The sequence below is a fragment of the Eulemur rufifrons genome, chromosome 7 (assembly GCF_041146395.1).
Source record: "Eulemur rufifrons isolate Redbay chromosome 7, OSU_ERuf_1, whole genome shotgun sequence".
Classification (NCBI taxonomy): domain Eukaryota; kingdom Metazoa; phylum Chordata; class Mammalia; order Primates; family Lemuridae; genus Eulemur; species Eulemur rufifrons.
Window position 1 is genome coordinate 69796465 of NC_090989.1, and position 14507 is coordinate 69810971.

At 34.9% G+C, this 14507-nt stretch overlaps 1 protein-coding gene across 1 annotated transcript in view; it reads left to right on the forward strand.

Annotated features, from left to right (window-relative positions):
* Window positions 1–14507, forward strand: part of ACAP2 (ArfGAP with coiled-coil, ankyrin repeat and PH domains 2) — a 122662-nt gene that overhangs the window by 99103 nt on the left and 9052 nt on the right. The window contains exons 14-20 of the mRNA XM_069472759.1: window positions 4689–4897; window positions 5564–5633; window positions 9025–9116; window positions 10840–11024; window positions 11923–12015; window positions 13118–13305; window positions 13775–13884. Coding sequence (XP_069328860.1) covers window positions 4689–4897; window positions 5564–5633; window positions 9025–9116; window positions 10840–11024; window positions 11923–12015; window positions 13118–13305; window positions 13775–13884 — 947 coding nt within the window. The remainder of the gene's footprint in view (window positions 1–4688; window positions 4898–5563; window positions 5634–9024; window positions 9117–10839; window positions 11025–11922; window positions 12016–13117; window positions 13306–13774; window positions 13885–14507) is intronic.

Genomic DNA, 14507 nt, shown 5'->3' on the forward strand with positions numbered 1-14507 from the left:
TGAAATTAAGACTGAGGAAAAGCAAAAAAAGAATGTACAATATTGTTTCTTAGTTGAAGGCTCCTTGGAAAATATAAGCTGAATATGGAATCTTGGGTCATAGTCTTGCTTTAGCCGCCCAAAGAATTTACAGACTTTTTTGGGCAAGGCCATGAGTGAGTCTTGAGAAATGGAATTCATTACGTTTGCATCCTCTGGCAGGACTGTGGCATAGGCTTGGTGATAGACAACTGTCAGGGGAATGGATTGTTCTCTAAATTGTATTTCAAAGGTCATGATGGCCAACTTCCAGCTCTCAAGAGTAGATAAAAGAAGAACTCTTCCCAAGCAGGAAATATGGGGACTCACTTGATCTAAGCTGCAGGGCATAGAGAGGAAAGTAGGAATTTCTTTAGTGGGCAAGTTCACCTTGGGTACACTGTTGGGTACAAATGATGAGAACACTGACAAAGGGCATGTTGGCAAAGATAGCCCTTATTATGTTTGTCTGTAGAATCACACTTCTTCAATCTGCACCACTTTCACCATAAGCCTGCAGCATAGCTATTAGTTTGGAATTTCCTTACATAATCATTTTTGAAGATTCTTGTCTTTCCTGTATCCCATATATTTCTCATTCTTAAGAAAAACGTTAAGTACTTTCTCCAGTAGCATCCTGAAAATGAGACATTTGTGATTCTATGCATATCTGAAAATGTCTTTCTTCTGTCCTTACATTTGATAGTTTGGCTAGGTATGGAATTTTTAGGTTGGAAATAGTTATTCTGAAGAATTTTAACAGCATTGTTTATTTGTTTGTTTAGTTTCCAGTATTGCTACTAGAGCTTTTCTTATTACTGATCTTTTTGTATTTCTCCTCTCCAGTGTCTCTGTTTTTTCTTTCTGAAATTTCTGGACTGGTATTATGATATTCTTTTTGTATGTGTGTTTTTTTGCTCTACGTTCTCGGAAATCTTCTCAGTTAATCACCCAAGCCTTCTATTAAATATTTCGGTTCTTGCTAGCACACATTTAATTTCTAAGAGTTTCTTTTTGTTCACTGAATGTTTATAAATATAAATCTGTTCTTTTTTCATGGATTCAGTATTAGAGCTATGTTTCTTAATCTTGACTGCACATGAAATAACACAGGAAGCTTTAAAAAAAAAATCCCAGTGCTCAGCCAGGCACAGTGGCTCATGCCTGTAATCACTTTGGGAGGCTGAGGTGGGAGGATCACTTGAGGCCAGGGTTTAAGACCAGCCTGGGCAACATAGCGAGACTTCCATCTCTACAAAAAATTTAAAAATTAGCTGATTATTGCTGGTAGTCCTAGCTACATGGGAGGCTGAGGCAGGAGGATTGCTTGAGCCCAGGAGTTTGAGGTTACAGTGAGCTATGAACAAGCTACTGCGCTCCAGCCAGAGCAACAGAATGATACACTGCATCTAAAAAACAAACAAACAAACAAAAAAAAACCCCAAAATCCCAGTGCTTAGATCCTACCCCAGAACAATTGGATAGAGTTAGGACCCAGGCATCAATATTTTAAAAAGCTTCCTAGGTGATTTCCATGAACAACCAAGGTTGAGAACTGTTGTATTAGTGGCTTTCTTTGGCTATCTGTTAATCTGCACATGGTTATAAATTAGGGATAAAAACCTCTTTAGAAGCTCTGAACATGTAATTAGGACTTTGTCGACTATGTGAGCATCAACTAAATCTAGATCATTTGTTGAGGTACAAGCATAGTCAGGATCGTCTGGAGTCTTTTCTGCTGGTATGATTTCCCAGGGAAGACTCAATGATCTCTTGCATAGGGTTAAGGGAGTGGCCCAGTGCTAAGTGCTGGGTATCTCAGCATTCGGTATGTATATGTTCACTTAATCTCCTGCCTTAATCTTCCACTTTCCAGATGAATCCCATCTGGACACTCCCCCTAGTGGCATATGGTTGGGAAGGGAACACTGAGATCTAACTGCTTCTTAAACAATCATTTCTCCTCCTTTCATGAATGGGTGTCATGTTCAATGCTGTATTCCTTGAGGTGGCTGGCCCAAGTTATGCTGTGTTATTGTACTTAGCTTTTAGCTTTTCTAATTTGGTGCAAAAACATTAATTACCATATGGAGAAAAACTGGTAATGAAGCAACGTGATTTCTGTGTTATAATGCTGGCATCTTTTCCCTAGATGATCATTGCTTATGAGCTAATTCACATTATCAAACATGTTCTGGCAGAACAGATTATATTTCTTTTTTTAAATTTTGAAATAATCTCAAACTTACCGAGAAGTTCCAAGTACAATACAAATAACTTTTTCTCCTGAACCATTTGAAAATAAATTCCCAACAACATGATGCCCTGTCACCTGCCATTACATTGATGGGGTACTTCCCACAACCTAGGACATTCTCCTATATAATCACAGTACAGCCACTAAAGTCAAGAAGTGAGCATTGATATGTTACTATCATTTAATTCCCAAACATCATTCAAGTTTTAACAATTGTCCCAGTAATGATCTTTATGGCAAAAAGATTCTGGACCAGAACACAGGTAGCATGTAGTTGTCATGTGTCTTTAATTTCCTTCAGTCAGGAATAGTTCCTCAGTCTTACCTTGACCTTCTTGACCTTGATAGTTTTGAAAATTATAGATCAGTTATTTTGTAAAATGTCCCTCAATTTGAGTTTGTCTGATGTTTACTCACAAGGTTATCCATCTTTGACAGGAATATTATATAAATGCTATTGTGTTCTTTTCACTTCGTCCTCTCAGGGGGCACATGATTTTGATTTGTCCCATTGTTGGTGATGTTTGATCTTTTGATTAAGGTGGTGTCTTGCTATACTTCTCTACTGTAAAAATAATCTTTAACCTTTGTATGTAATGAGTATTTTGTGGGTTAGGTGCTTTGAGGCTTCCATTTGGTAGAGAATTGTATTTAGAAACCAAGATAATATTTATAGTGTTTGTGTATACATATATGCACATTTATATTTATATTTCTTTATATATTTATTTATACTGAAAACTGGCCAGGTGCAGTGGCTTATGCCTGTAATCCTATCACTTTGGGGGGCCAAGGTGGGAGGATCACTTACAGCCAGGAGTTTGAGACCAGCCTGGGCCATAGCAAGACTCCATCTCTACAAAAAATAAAAAAATTAGCCAGGTGTGGTGGTACCTGATTGTAGTCCCAGTTACTCAGGAGGCTGAGGCAGGAAGATTGCTTGAAGGAAGGTTACAGTGAGCTATGATCACGACACTGCACTCCAACCTGGGCAGCAGAGTGAGACTGTGTCTCAAAAAAAGAAAAAAAGGAAGAGAGAAAGAGAGAAGGGGAGAGAAGGAGAGAGAAGAAAGAAAGAGGGAAAGAGAGAGGGAGGGAGGAAGGGAGAGAGGGAAGGAAGGAAGAAGGGAGGGAGGGAGGGAGCACATGCCTATTGGTATCTCTAATTCTAATCTAACAAGATTCATTCTGTTTCTCTCCCTTTCCATGTAAATAATTCCTATCTCTGCATTGAGAAATCTGGCTCCTATTTATCTTTAACATGTTTTACTTATATGATTGATCCCCCTGTATGTCATGTCACCAGTATCCTGTCTCTGTTGCCACCTGCTCCCAATCTTGTCCTCCCAGCCCTCTTGTCCCATTCAGGCTCTGATACCTCATACTAGGTAGCGCTCATATTAATACTTAGATGCCTTCCTCCCTACTCGGGGCTCTTATTTCCCTTGCCGGGCTGCTGCACTAGACAGACATCCTCTTTAACCTGCTTGGCATCCAGCAACCTGCGCAGGGTTAACCCCTCACGTGGATGCATTCCTCACTCAACTCAATCCTCTAGAATACTATGTTCCCACACTTACCTTGTGGGGCCCTATCTAATGGCTGTTGAATTGAGCTTTCAGGAAGGAGAAGAACAAGAGCCAAATTATATTTGTATTGATTCTGTACTCACATACTGACTTGTTGAAGTTGGAATGTTTTTAAACCAGAAGGCATTTTATAGACTATACGTTTCATTGCTTAGGATCTGTGAACCACATCTTCATATTTGGTCATTGTGGCCATGTATAGACAAGTGCTTATTAAATATTCTTTATTTTATCTATATTTCTTAAAAAATTAACTTTTTATCAGCCATCTTTTGCTTTTCTCCTGGTTTACCTAATATCCCTTGAAATTTTAAACATTGTGTTCTATTGTTGATTCACTCTTTAATGATAATTATGTAGTTGATCTGTTTTTTAGTATTTAACTGTATACAACCATAACTTTTCTAGTTATTCACTGCAATAATTAAAATAACTTGCTTACAGTTCATTGAACACCTTGGAAAAGCATGGTATAAAATAATAATTATTTTATTCTTAAGTCTTAATAGTCTCAGATCTATTCCTTCTTTCCCCCACCCTGCTTGTTAAGCTAGTGTTCCCCCTTCTCTCTGCCCTCGTATCTTGTACATATGTTCATTGTATCAGTTATTATATATAGTTTTAAATGTTTATATGATTCCCCACACTAGATTAAAAGTCCATGGATGGAAGAACCTATATCTTTTTATTTTTGAATCTCCAGTGCCTAGAATAGTGCCTGGCTTATGCCTGTAATAGGCCTTTCATTTATGATTGTAAGTTTTTGTTTGGAGCATGTAGCATATAATCTTTTTTTAAAAAAAAATAATTCTTAATTCTTTTAGAAGCTGGATAAGAAATCATCTCCATCCACAGGAAGTCTAGATTCTGGAAATGAATCAAAAGAGAAATTATTGAAAGGAGAAAGTGCTCTGCAGCGGGTCCAATGTATCCCTGGCAATGCCAGTTGTTGTGACTGTGGTCTGGCAGACCCTCGGTGGGCCAGCATCAACTTGGGCATCACCTTGTGTATTGAGTGCTCCGGGATTCACCGGTGGGTAGGCCTGCCTAGAATGAAAGACTCCTTCTTTGGATAAACACACTTTGGAAATTATCACGTTCCATTTGTTAGAGGGCCTTTTCCACTTCCCTAATTTAATTACTCGTTTTTATCTTTGTAACTTTTAAAAAGTGTCTAAAGTTCTGATTTGTAAAATGTTTTTGAGGACTTTGGTTCACCATTCATTATGAACCAGAAGATCTGTCCCTATTTTTATGTGTGTTAAGAGCTATAGTGGCTGGGCGTTGTGGCTGACACCTGTAGTCTTAGCACTTTGGGAGGCTAAGGTGGAAGGATTGCTTGCTTTCAGGAGTTCAAGACCAGCCTGAGCAAGAGCAAGACCCTGTCTTACCAAAAATAAAAAAAATTAGCCGAGCATGGTGGCACATGTCAGTAGTCCCAGCTACTTGGGAGGCTGAGGCAGGAAGATCACTTGAGCCTAGGAGTTTGAGGTTGCAGTAAGCTGTGATGATGGCACTGCACTCTACCCGGGGCAACAGAGTAAGACTCTGTGTCAAAAAAAAAAAAGCAGGGAGACTATATTACAGACTTTTAGAGACTATGTCACATTAAAAGAGAAAAAAAATTTGCACAAATATGCAAATAGAGTGGAAACTTGATAGTTTTACCTATTAATGTGGTCTTCTTTTTTCTACCTAGGAGCCTTGGGGTTCATTTTTCTAAAGTAAGGTCTTTGACTTTAGACACCTGGGAGCCGGAACTTTTAAAGGTAAAATAAATATTTGCATAAAAATATTTCATATTTTCATATATAAGTGAAGATTTTAGAATCTTAGTTTATAAATTTATGAGTTCCTCATGCTAACAGTGAAGTAAATTGTATGGGAACATATTTGAGGTTATTTTGGCAAATCTAGTGTTTTCATAATAGGTTTTTAAAATTGCTAAGTTTATATAACACTCTTAATTTCAAGTCAGTTCACTCTTTAAGAAAACCAGTGTTCCTACATTTTTATGTTTTTTTCAAAAATTATCTTAGATTCTGTGCCTTAATTTTAATCATTTGTAATTAGATTTTTATTAAAAATGGATATATTGCTATGGTATATTTTGTAATGGGTTGGTATAGCTTTTGGCACTATTGGGTTATTTTAGCATAGGACTGTTTGCAAATTTACATTTGTCAGACTAGGAGGCATCAAACCAAGTCATCCTTTTTTTTCCTGTGTCTAAGAATTTATATCTATGAAATTGTCATAAATCATTTTAGGCCACTATTGTGTTTCTGATAAGATTACAAAATTCCTAACAGTTAATAGTATACTTCTTTTAATTCCTGCCATCTAGTTTACCATATTGTAGAAAATAGATTAGCTTAAGCGTTGGAGTACACATTGATTTATTTCTATCTGAAAATTGTGTTTTTAATGTATTTGTGTTTTTATGTCAATTCATAGATAAACCAGTAAACCTGTCAATTATGTGAAAAATTTGCTTTGTGGAATTATTGTGTAAAGATCTAAATAGAAGTGATAAATTGGCCCCTTAGGTAGAGCCCAATTTAGATAGATTCTACAAATTGTTATGAATTCGAAGGAGAAGAAAGTGGGGGATGAGAGACAGGAATCTAATTTTTGTATCAACTTTGTGTGTAGATAAGAATTGAGTGGATTCAATGTAGAAAATTTGGTTGAAACACATTTATCTAATATATTTTAAAAATATGGGTGAAACTTTTAAGCAAAATATTTTGAAATACTTAACATATGAATTATAATGAGAAAATAATTTACTTTAATTTTGAGTTGTTTAAAACTTTACCTGTCTTACCTTAGGCTTATTTTTTTAATTAATTCAGCAAACATTGTGAATAATGGGCAGCGTTGTGCTAGCCATAGTGGAAGGGTAGAGAGCTAGTAGAAGATGGGTTCCATTCTCTCAAGAAGCTTAAAGTCATGTTGGGGGAAAGAATGCAGATATGAATGAAGACATTAGATAACAGATATAAGCACCTGATATCTTAGTTCAAATGTTAAATAACTGAATTATTAATGAGGATACTTAAGAAAGAAGGAAGTACTTTGGGTCAGGCCTTTCTAGAGGAAAGTAAAATTATAACTCAGGCAAAATATAGAGCTACAAATAAGTAAAACTTACATTGTAGAAGACTGTAAGCAGGACAGTACATAGAATATTAGGAGAATTCCTTGAGAAGAAATGGAAGTCAAATGGTATTATTGGAGAAACTAGCGTGCCACAATACTGAGATTAGTTTGATTTGGTATCTCTTTATTCTAGAAGTTTAGGGGAGGAGATAGGAAAATATTTTTCTTTGGGCAAGTATGTGTAGGAAAAAGGAATAATTGGATGCAGTTAAGATAAAGTTTGTAAATCTTTAATTATTTTTTTAATTAAAATAACATGTGTCAAAGATAAGCTTTAAAATAATTGGTAAGTAAAAGGAAAAAAGCCTCTCAAAACAGTAACCACCATCTTCTCCAAAGTCAACTATTTTTAATTGCCAAATATTGTTCTAGATTTTATTTTGTCCCTGCATGAGATCTGAAAAATTTTAAAGACAATTATAAAATAATAGTGTATACTACTAAAATTTTAGAAAGTAGATAATAATTCCTATAATTTCTTTTTCTTAATAGAATTTATTTTTTGGTGAAATTCACTAATTTTTATAAGAATATTTTATAAATTTTAATCATAGTGATGTATGAATTTATTTGGTATATAGTAAAAATGTGTGCCTAATTTTTGATTTTTTTTCCAAATTCTTAACTAACTTTCTTAGCATCAGTATTGAGCAATCCTTTCTTTTCCTTTCATTTTGTTATTTCTTCTTTGCCCTACATTAAATTTTTGTAAGGAGGCTTGATTTCTGTTTTGTTAATCCTCATCCAGTGATGTATTTCTTGTCTCATAGTACCAGATTTTTTAAAAGGCTATTATGTAATAACTAGTATCTTTACTTTAAAAATGAAAAATGTGGTATGTAAAACTAGAAGTAATAATTGCTCAAAGAAGGAAATAGCACATTTAAAATTTATAAGAAGTAGCTGGGCTGTGGGGTCAAGGGAGAGAAACTCACAGAGCGGGAGAGGTAATAGAAAGAAGGGAAGAAAACCATGACAGAGGGATGTCATAGAAGTAATGGATCCTTAAAAAGATCATGATTAAGGAAAAAGGAAGAAAGGAAAACCATTCTGTCCTGGCTGCCTATTGTATACTTTTAGAGAGTGACCTTCCCAGACTTTGTTCCTATTCTTGGGTCCAAATAGCATTTTTATTCTTTTGCTGTCTCATCCCAGGCCTTCCCCTCTCCCACCAACTCACATGTCCCAATACCTTATAACTACTGATTATGTCATCCTAGTTTATATGCCGTATCTCTTTTACCCAGATATAATTTTTCAGGGGAATCGTTTGTGTGATCTGTATCTTGACATCATAGGCATGTTTGCTCTAGGGGTCAAGCCTGGAATTGGGCACAGCTAGAAACATGGGTTCCATTCTCTTATCTTAATTAGCTATTCATTATCTTAATTAACAGAGAAGCTACATATATAATTTATTAGTGAGGCTAGGAGAGCTTGAACTGAATTAAAGAGGTGAATGGACAGGTGGAAAGGAAAATCTAAAAGATTTTGGAACATACAACTAGGAGTTGGTTGTTATTTGGAGACAGAACCCAAGGAGAGGTAGAAGTCCAAAAATATTTTAATAATGTTATAAATTTTGTAGATTTGAATATTTTGAGGAATTAGAAGTGAAAACTGAAAAGAATAGATATTTAGTTTTTAATTCATTGTCCTAGGACTGTCAAGTACTTGCTATACATTACTGTATAGGTAATGCTTTGCCATGCTTCTTGCCTTACTATGTACATATAGGTGTAATAGTTGTGATATGTGAATAGGTAGATAAATAGAAGGAGTCTGGTAGGGATGATAATCTTCTAGGGGAGATATTCTGATGAAGAATGGCAAAGTGATAATATTGCTGTCAGTTCTTCTTTCATTTTGTTTTAACTTTAAACTTTGTAGAACGAGCAATTGCAAGGGGATTAGATGTACTTGCTTTAAGGATTTTTAAATTTTAGCTTATTTTAAGGACTTTATAGCTTATTTTTCTATTTTCCTGACAAACAGCTTATGTGTGAGTTGGGGAATGATGTTATAAATCGGGTTTATGAAGCTAAAGTGGAAAAAATGGGAATAAAGAAACCACAACCAGGACAAAGGTACTGTTTCAGTTGTCTCAATGTGCTACCTTTTTTCTCTAATCAGGAATATAGCTATACTTTTATTTCACTATAGTAATTGATATATAACCTCGAGACAGAATGTTGAGAAGCAGTCATTTCGGCTTCTGTTCAAATGTGGTTATCTCTTGAGTAGATAATTTTTTGAATACTTATGTTTTATTGAGCAAATAATCAATTATAGTCTCTAGAGGAAAGAGAATCTTAAAAATTAAGGTCCTGCCTAGGACTCTAAAAGCTCTTAGCAGTTAAAATAGACCAAAGTTCTGTTAGTGGTAGGCATTCAAAAAGGGATAATCTGTTCATAATGAAGGGATCAAGTTTCTGCAGCCTACAATGAATAATTTGTTTGACTTAGTTTAGCAAATATTTGTTAATCAGATACTTCATGCATGGTATTATAATGTTGAAGAAACAAAGATGAAAAGGGTATCTCTGGTAGGGGAGACTGCTTAATTGCTGTGTTTGAAATTATACTTCCAATTCTATATAAGGAGGCTCATTGAATGAAGTGGGTAAGAGTCGGTGCCTTCAAATCCTGTAATTTTTGTTATTGATGCTGTTTTTAGTCTTTACAATTCTTTATTTTAGGCATTAAATTTTTATTTACTGTAATCCTATGTTGAGATTTTGTGTTTGACTAAATATTTGTGTATAATCAATACTATTTTAAAATTACCACTCGAGGCTGGGCATGGTGGCTCACGCCTGTAAACCTTGCACTCTGGGAGGCCAAGGCGGGAGGATTGTTTGAGCTCAGGAGTTCGAGAGCAGCCTGAGCAAAAGCGAGACCCCATCTCTACTAAAAAAAAAAAACAACAGAAATTAGCTGGACAACTAAAACTATGTAGAAAGAATTAGCCGGGCATGGTGGCACATGCCTGTAGTCCCAGCTACTCAGGAGGCTGAGGCAGAAGGATTGCTTGAGCCCAGGAGTTTGAAGTTGTTGTGAGCTAGGCTGACGCCATGGCACTCTAGCCTGGGCAACAGAGTGAGACTCTTGTCTCAAACAAAAAAAAAAAAAAAAAAAATTAACACTCGATAAACCAATGTCATTTAAATCAGAATCTTAATTTTTTGCTGAAGTATGACTGAGTTATTTCAGACCTTGAACTATCCCTCTACTACAGCCGAAGACCTAAGCATTTTAAGAGTATATAAGTAAGAAAAAGTATAGAACAGACATGGCATTTTATGACTATATCGTAAATCAAAAATTTTAAATATGACATCTATTTTCCCCTTAAGAAGGCTATGTTGTTTTAAAGTAGTTGTCTTATGAAAAATTATGGCCATCAATAGTGATAGTTCAGTATATGCCATTATTTCTTCAAGGAAAAACAAAATTAAAGTTAATTTGTATAAATTTTTAAGTTTTCCTGGTAATGTTTTTCGTTCTGTAAAAAGCGTCAGGGTGTATATATAGAAGTGAATGAGCATAAAAATTAAGACAGTAAAAGAGTGCCATGTTAATACTTGTGATTTTTCAGTTAGGTTATTGTTTATATTTCATTTGAGTGTAAAATCATAGTTCATTAAATATTTAGAAGGAAAACATGTTGTATAATGTCACAGATTCAGTTTTAACTAGTATTAGATTCAGTGACTTTGTTTGAAAATATTCAATATATAATAGCTTCTTTTCAGTATTAGCCATGCCAAGGGATTAAGCAGAACATGATGACATTTTTATGTATACCAGACAGGAGAAGGAGGCATATATCAGAGCAAAATATGTGGAGAGGAAATTTGTGGATAAATATTCTATATCATCATCACCTCCTGAGCAGGAAACAAAGATTGTCTCCAAAAGTTATGAAGAAAAGAGGCTGAGCATTTCTAAACTTGGGCCAGGTGACCAAGTCAGAGGATCTGCCCAAAGTTCAGGTATTATAACTTCTTTCTTGTGTATATAAATATTTTCTTAAACTGAAGTCACTTTCATAATCCCTGAATGAGTAGCCACTGTAGGTTTTTTAAATGCTAAAAAACCTGTTTCCTTCTACATATTCTAAGGAAAAACTGGATTTCTATGTCTTTAAAACAGTTAAATTTAAATAGTGCCATGATAATTCATATTTCTAGGTAATATGTATATTTTAAGGAATAAAATTGCTTAAAATGCAAGGGGAGATGGGAATTATAAATCTGTCATTCCAAAAGCCCTAAGTATCTGATTAACTGCCTGATTTCCTTCCTATTTTTTCCTCCTAAATTTTTCCCAGTAACGTTTTTTTCCTGCCCTTTTCCCTTCTTATGGCCTGCTTTGTGCTTTGCTAACTTGCATGTCCCCAGTGATTGCTGTAAATAGCGACGAGGCCAGGCGGGAGTCTCTGTTCTGTCCTGATGAGCTAGATTCACTCTTCTCCTACTTTGATACTTCTTCAAAACTGCGTAGTAGTAAGTACTACTCTTGTGGAGCATTCCAAGTCTGTGCCAGTGGTCATTGTGCGGTGTGGCCATTTCTCTAGATGTTACCCATTGTCTCAGGATTACGCATTACTTACAGTCATACAATGAATTAAGCGCTTTACTACCCCTGACATATTATGGGGTAATGAGATGTGTTACAACTCTGAAAATAAATTTATTTTCAGGCTTTGTGATTGATTTATATCTTGATAAGCTAAGTGTTCAAAAGGATTAAAATGTCTTAAAGGTATTCTACCAGTGGTGCCTGAGTTCATGTTGACGTGTAAGAGCTCATTTTAAAACCTTGTTTGTGGGAGATTGATTTCTAAATGATGTGAACTTTAATCACTAGCCAATTTTTTCTTTAAAACAGTCAAAAGTAATGACAGTGGAATCCAGCAGAGCTCTGATGATGGAAGAGAATCTTTACCCTCCACAGTGTCAGCCAATAGTTTATATGAACCTGGTGAGTTTTGATGAAATTCAATGTTAATTGGTATTGTTTGCTGAAAAATGTGTGTAATAAATGTCTAGTCTTGATGAAATAGTTTCTAAGAGAAGTGGTTAGTCTTCTAGAAGGTACTAAGGGAGGAGTAATACTTCTAAATGAGAAAGCAGCTACTTCTTTTTATATTTGGAAGTTCTCTCCTAGTTGTACATCCTTCTAAGCCTCATGATACGTGCTAAAAGTGCCTTTCCAGTAGCTGAGGGTAATTTTTAATCTACACGAACTGTGTATCTTATTATTCTTTTTCTTTATCTTATTATTCTTTATCTTTTCTTGTAGCTCTCTTTTCTTCTCCAGAGAAAGAGATCATCAGCTCCTTTGGCACTAAATTTTCCTTCTGACCTTTGCTTTCTTTCTGTATTCTCTCCTCATGATTTCAGTGATTTTGATCCTGCAGGGTACTCAGGGGAATAAGCATTCTTCAGATTCTTTGAACTGCTTGTAGTGCAAATTGTGATGGTATCGTACCATCCTAGGAATGAAGCAAGGTTTAGCAGTAAAATTCTTTAGGGTTTCTTACTGCTTCTTAAGTCCAAGCTTATAGGAATGTAACCAGTTTTAATCTAGTATAGAGTAATTAACCTATCCATTATATACTGGTAAAACCAGAAAGGCTTAGCTTACCAGTTGATGTCTTTATAAGAGAAGAAGTTTGAATGTTTGGGGTGTGATTATTCTATGGGAAATAAGATATCTATGTGAAAATCTCCTATAAACTCATTATGATAGATTAATGGTTTCTTATGTCATAGCTTTCACATTGTGATAAGTTTAAGAGTTCATTTATTGATATTTTTAAAAATTGTGATAAAATAACACAGAAGGTAAAATTTACCATCTTAAACCATTTTTAAGTGTACAGTTTAGTGGCACTAAGTACATTCACATTGTTGTGCCACCATTACCGCCATCCATCCGCAGAACTCTTTTTATCTTGCAAAACTGAAATTCTACCTATTATACAATTATTTCCCCCTCCAAGAGCTCATTTTTTGAAAGTATAGTATATGACTTTCAATAAGAGCTTATTTTTATTGAGGTATTTGTGTTTCCTTTTCAGAAGGAGAAAGGCAAGATTCTTCTGTGTTTCTCGACTCTAAACATCTTAATCCAGGACTTCAGCTTTATAGGGCTTCATATGAAAAAAATCTTCCTAAAATGGCTGAGGCTTTGGCTCACGGTGCAGATGTGAACTGGGCTAATTCAGAGGAAAACAAAGCAACACCGCTTATTCAGGCTGTATTAGGGGTATGAATTTATACATTGACATTTTCAGTGGTAGTAAAACATAAAAAATCATAATACATTCTGAACATGGCTGTAATATTATGTTTTGCTTTAAGAGATGAGTTGGAATATAGAAGGAGCCTCTGTGCAGCTATTGGTGATTTCTGAGCATCACTTTGATTATTTCAGATTTTTTTTTTCATAGTGGAAGAAAATTCTGATAATGAAAGTATGTAGTGTGTTTTGCTAGTTCACAAACTGCAAATGAATCCCTCATAGAAGCTGTTCTTGGGAAGAAAATAATATAATTTATCATTTCTCTGTTTTTGTTGGAGGTTTTTTTTTCCTTTTGAGGAGAATGAAATGGAAATGCTTTTTGAGTAAAGTCAATAAAACTATACTATTTTAGAAATGGAATTGTCTTACTGCTTTTTGTTGTTTGTTTTTGTACATTGTTAACCCTCTCTCTTTTTTTTTTTTTTTATTTAAGGGCTCTTTGGTGACATGTGAATTCCTCCTACAGAATGGTGCTAATGTGAACCAAAGAGATGTCCAAGGACGGGGACCACTGCACCATGCAACCGTCTTAGGGCACACAGGGTAACTATAGTGCTTAAATATTTAAGATTTTATTTCAAAAATTATTTTGAACCAATGTTTTTTTTTTTTCCAAATTAAATCATTAGATAGCATTTGTAAAGGGATACATTCCTGTGACTTATATTGTCATGATGGCATTTGAAAGTTAAAAAATCTTATTCAGAAAAAAAGCTATTATTAGTTTTCAGCTATGAAAATTGCAAATCTTACTTCAACCTTAACTTGTCATTCAGTAGATCAGTTTTAGTATTTAACCTCCTCTGTTACTGAAATTGTGGTGATTTTGTCAGACAACTTAATTCTGTGTTTACATGCATTTAGGTTTGTATACATACGTTATCTACATAGCTCACACACACCCAACCTATTTTGGGAAAATTTTGTAACTTTTCAATTTTATTTTTTCCATGGGGTAGCTAAAGTCACATTCTAAATTAAATTCTTAGTTTGAGCTTTTGACATTGTGGCTTCTGGAGCAACATTAAAACTCACTGTACAATAAAGCCATGAAAATGGACTTTCTATTAGAAAGTATAAATGAAGTCAAGATGTTGGCCTTATATGGAAAGTTTGTGTCTTAGATGATTATTTTTTAATAAAATATCTCAGGCTATCCCATTATT